At 34.9% G+C, this 5,118-nt stretch overlaps 1 protein-coding gene across 1 annotated transcript; it reads left to right on the top strand.

The window, feature by feature from the left end:
• Positions 1 to 429: 429 nt before the first annotated feature.
• Positions 430 to 2,002, top strand: LOC127538096 (L-lactate dehydrogenase A chain). The gene has a single exon (XM_051961625.1). The coding sequence runs from the start codon at positions 489 to 491 to the stop codon at positions 1,488 to 1,490; it is 1,002 nt and encodes a 333-aa protein (XP_051817585.1). The 5' UTR covers positions 430 to 488; the 3' UTR covers positions 1,491 to 2,002.
• Positions 2,003 to 5,118: the final 3,116 nt, after the last annotated feature.

The raw sequence follows: 5,118 nt of genomic DNA on the forward strand, positions 1-5,118 counted from the left end.
ATGCTAATCCTCACTGAATATCTCATACAGCTGGAAACAAGCATTATGTGGGTTGGAAATATACATTAAGCCAAAGTGTCAGATATTATAATTAAATTAGAAGAACAAAAGATAGTTACTTCTCAGTCTGTGGAGAAGATTTGAGGTCAAAGAGGAACATTATTGAATTAAAAATTGATAATTTTGATGATATTAAGTTAAAAAAATTGTACAAACAAAAACAAAGCAGACAAAGTTAGAAAAGAAGCAATAAACTGGAAAAAGCCTTATTTCTAAAATATATAGAGAATTATATCAAATTTATTCAAGCCATTCTCCAATTGTTAAATGGTCAAAGGGTATAAATTTTCAGGTGACAATTTTCAGGTGAGAAATTGAAACCATTTCTAGTTATATGAAAAGGTGCTCTAAATCACTACTGACGGCCGAGAACTTTAGCAGCCTGACCGACAACCTCGATTGTCCCACACCACCAGATAAACTCCAACATGGGAACCGCTGTCAAGGATCAGCTGATTCTGAATGTTTTAAAGGAAGAACAGGTCCCCCAAAACAAGATCACTGTTGTTGGGGTCGGTGCAGTTGGTATGGCATGTGCCATCAGTATCTTAATGAAGGATTTGGCTGATGAACTTGCCCTAGTTGATGTCATAGAAGACAAACTAAAGGGAGAGATGATGGATCTCCAGCATGGCAGCCTTTTCCTCAAAACACCAAAGATAGTTTCTGGCAAAGACTACAGTGTAACTGCAAACTCAAAGCTGGTAATTGTTACGGCTGGGGCACGACAACAGGAGGGAGAAAGTCGTCTTAACTTGGTTCAGCGTAATGTGAATATCTTTAAATTCATCATTCCCAATATTGTTAAATACAGCCCTAATTGCAAGCTACTTATTGTTTCCAATCCAGTGGATGTTTTGACATATGTGGCCTGGAAGCTAAGTGGCTTTCCAAAAAATCGTGTCATTGGAAGTGGTTGCAATCTGGATTCTGCCCGTTTCCGTTACCTAATGGGGGAGAGACTTGGTGTCCATTCTTCAAGTTGCCATGGCTGGGTCCTTGGAGAACATGGAGACTCCAGTGTTCCTGTGTGGAGTGGTGTGAATGTTGCGGGTGTGTCCCTGAAGAATCTTTACCCTGCTTTGGGAACTGATTCTGATGCAGAGAATTGGAAAGAAGTTCATAAACAAGTAGTTGAAAGTGCTTATGAGGTGATCAAGCTGAAGGGCTACACTTCCTGGGCCATTGGCTTGTCTGTGGCAGATCTGTCAGAAAGCATTATGAAGAATCTTAGGAGAGTGCATCCAATTTCCACTATGATTAAGGGCTTATATGGCATTAACGAAGACGTCTTCCTTAGTGTCCCATGTATCTTGGGGCAAAATGGAATTTCAGATGTGGTGAAGGTAAACCTGAACTCAGAGGAGGAGGCCCGTTTGAAGAAGAGTGCAGATACCCTTTGGGGAATCCAGAAGGAACTGCAGTTCTAGAAGTTCTTCATGTGTTGCTGCTAGACTGTCTAGAGAAGGTGACAGTGGTTAAGGGATGATGTATGATGCGCTTTTCAAGTAGGTCAAATCCTTCCTCTGAGTGATTGAACACCAGAAATATAAAAGCTAGGAACACTCTATAGTCTCTTCCTGAAGTTAGAAATGGGGGATGGTACAATGTGACTGCTGTATTAAACCCCTGTTGTTTGCATATGATGCTGGATGTGACTTGTACAGTCTTGAAGTAGTTGCTGTCGAGCAGAGCCAGCACCCCCCACTTAGATTAACTACCTGCCTTGTAAGGGCTATGCGTTCCTGTAGGTCCAGAAGACGGCATTTGTGGACACAAAGTACCATATGGTAGTAGTACTTTATTGATGCATTGATTACCTTTATGCTGCCCTGAATTAGGGCGCTGCAGCATGGCCCCATGTATCACCTTCCCAGAGGACCTGATTTTGTCTACCTATACATATCAATAGTTGTAAATTTCCATATTATATAAAAAGATCTATAAAAAAAATCACTACTGACACCTCTGAGATACAACTACACACATTTCAGATCAGCTAAGATGACAGGAAAAGATGATAAAAATTTAGAAAATTGGGACATTGTTGGTGGAACTGTGAATGAATCCAACCATTCTGGAAAGCAATTTGAAACTATGCTCAAAAAGTTATCAAATTGTGCATATTCTTTGATTCTTTCATCCAGCAGTGTTTTACTAGGCTTATATCCATCCCAAAGAGATCTTAAACAAGTGGAAGGGACCCACATATGCATATTTTTGCAGCCCTTTTTGTAGTGGCAAGAAACTGGAAACTGAGTGGCTACCCATCAGTTGGAGAATGACTGGTGTATGAATGTTATGAATATAATTGTTCTGTAAGAAATTATCAGCAGGATGATTTCATAGAAGCCTGGAAAGACTTACATGAACTGAAGCTAAGAGAAATGAGTGAAACTAGGAGATCATTATACATAGCAACAGCAAAATATAATGATGAATTCCGAAGTGGCACAATGGTATTGTGATGAAGATTGCCTTTTGCACCCAGGGACTGTGGGAACTAAGTGTGGATCCCAACATAATATTTTCACTCTTTTTGTTGTTGTTTGTTTGCATTTTGTTGTATTTCTCAGTTTATTTTTCTTTTTAATGTGACTTATCTTGTGCAACATGATATTTGTGGAAATATATATAGAAGATTTGCACATGTTTAACAAATATTGGATTACTTGTCATCTAGGGCAGTCAGTTATGGGCAGGGAGGAAACATTTGGAACACAAAGTTTTGCAAAGGTGAATGTTGAATATTAAATATGTATATATTTGGAAAATAAATAATAAAAAGAATTAAAAATGCAAAGTGTTAACTTAGCATAAGAGAGAAAAAAATAATTGAGGGTTGAGTTCATCGGATCTTTGATCAGTAGAAACTAAAATGAATTAAAATCAAAAAAAGTTTAAAACACCTAACTAATATGTTTGACATGTTACGTTAGGGTAAATATCAATACATATTTAGAAAATAAGGGGAAAGAAAGGGCATATGTCTGAGGGTAAAAGTTTTTTGGTGCTTTTCTAAATTATGAAGCTGTTTCCCCCCAGGGAAACCCATTCAGGTTTAGAAGGCAGAAGGACAAGATATGGACCTATTGCAACTACAAATAAGAATCTCCAACATGAAACTGAAATCAAAATGTTAAGATGCTGAAAAATAGGAGAGCAATAGAATACTTTAATTTTTTACTGTTATTAAATATTTTAGAATATTTTAAGTGCTGTTTATTTTTCCATGACTAATAAATAAACTGTTGTTTTTTTATTTGAGAATAACATTTGAATATAAAGGTCATTTTTATTAACCTTAAATTTGTATGTTCCAGTCTCACTGCCCACAGGAAATGCTGTTATTTACAATTTTTCTTAGTTCTACTCAAAAGCAAACAACCATCAGTGCAAGACTAATATATTTTAAATACCTCAGGCACATTCCAATTAAATATTAACATAGGTTGGAAATTTTCCAAAAACAATTAGTGAATATCACATTCAATCATTTTCATTAAAATTAATAGCAAATGCTAAAAAGTAATATATTAGGAGTTGAGGGAATTCTAAGCTTTAAAATGGCCACTTGTGTTATTAGAGAAAGGATTTCAGCAAAATCTTTGTTTTGCTTCTTGTTCATCATGTGATTTTAAGGAACTATTGGCCTCATTGGCCCTCAGTTTCCTTATGTGTAAAATATAAAAGAAAGGACTAATTGAATTTGCCAGTTGTTTTTTTTTTTTGAGTAAGAAGAATATTTGAAGATTTCAGAAGATCTGTGTTTAAACTCATTTTTGCTTTTCACTACCCTGAACAGATCACATCTTTTGGTCTCATTTGCAAAATTAAAGGATTATAAAATATGATTTCCAAATTCCATTTCAGCTCTAAAGCTATGATTCTATTATTTTAATTTTGTGATTCTGTGCTTCCATGAAATGTAGTGATGCTTTCCTTATTCACACTTAGCCCATTTGTTTGTTTGTATGAATGTGTATGAATGTATGTATATGTATGAATGAGTGTGTGTGTGTGTGTGTGTATGTTAAAGGGAGGTGTTGGGGGGATAAGAGATGGGAAAAGAGAGACAGAGACAAAGAGACAGAGAAACAGAGACCCAGAGAAACATAGAGACAGAGACAAAATGAGGGGGGATGGGGAAGGATTAATTTCATTTGAATAGTCTCATATAGGGACTTCAGATGGTCATGAACATTTATAAGACAACTAAAATTAAAGAAGTTTGCCATATAAACAAATGAAAAATTTCAAACTAAGTAAGTCCATGCTTAAATGTATTTGATGGAGAATTAATTCACATCAGTGGGAGGATTTATTAATATATTTTTCAAAATTAAATCAATAAAAATGAAAAGATGAGTTGTAGTTAATTAAAATCTGTTTAAAATCCAAAGAATCATGATAAAACCACCAACTAAAAAAATCTAGAAGTTATCCCTAGAAAACAAGAAGGAACATATCTTCCCTTTATATTTTTAATACATATTATGAACTTAAACTTAAGAAAAAAATCTTGGGCTTATCCTTTATTAAATTGATAAATCCTAATGCTTAGTGATATTTTTGTAAGGCGATACAAGATAAAGCAGTAAAAAGAAAGGCAGCATTAAGATGTGGAGTCAGAGCTCTGTTCTGTTTGCAGCTTAGACTATGTGATTCTGAACCTTTTTGGACACATAAAACATTTTATTTTTTTCAATTGTGTAACATTGCAGATGCAGTTTTTATAATAAGCTTGACTCTGGAAGCAGAAAGACCTTGGCTTAGAATTTTCTTTTAAGAAATATTGGCTATATAATCATGGGAAAGTTACTTAACCTCCCAATGTTTCTAGACAACTCTCTAGACTTTTGTTACAATTAAACTGCATTTATGAGTAAAATCACAGTGTTACAATTCATTTTTGCAATTGTGCTTCTGTATTTGTAGAATATGAGGATTTATCATTTGTCAATCCATGAAATACAATGAGGTAGACTAGACATATATTTAGTTACCAATTCATATTGGGTTAGGTGTTTAATGTGTGATAGATTTTTTTTATCTTGC

This window comes from Antechinus flavipes, chromosome 1, assembly GCF_016432865.1.
Source record: "Antechinus flavipes isolate AdamAnt ecotype Samford, QLD, Australia chromosome 1, AdamAnt_v2, whole genome shotgun sequence".
Classification (NCBI taxonomy): Eukaryota; Metazoa; Chordata; class Mammalia; order Dasyuromorphia; family Dasyuridae; genus Antechinus; species Antechinus flavipes.

Bases quoted from the DNA above. Each gene is read 5' to 3' on its own strand.
- LOC127538096 (XM_051961625.1), top strand. From the start codon at position 489: ATGGGAACCGCTGTCAAGGATCAGCTGATTCTGAATGTTTTAAAGGAA.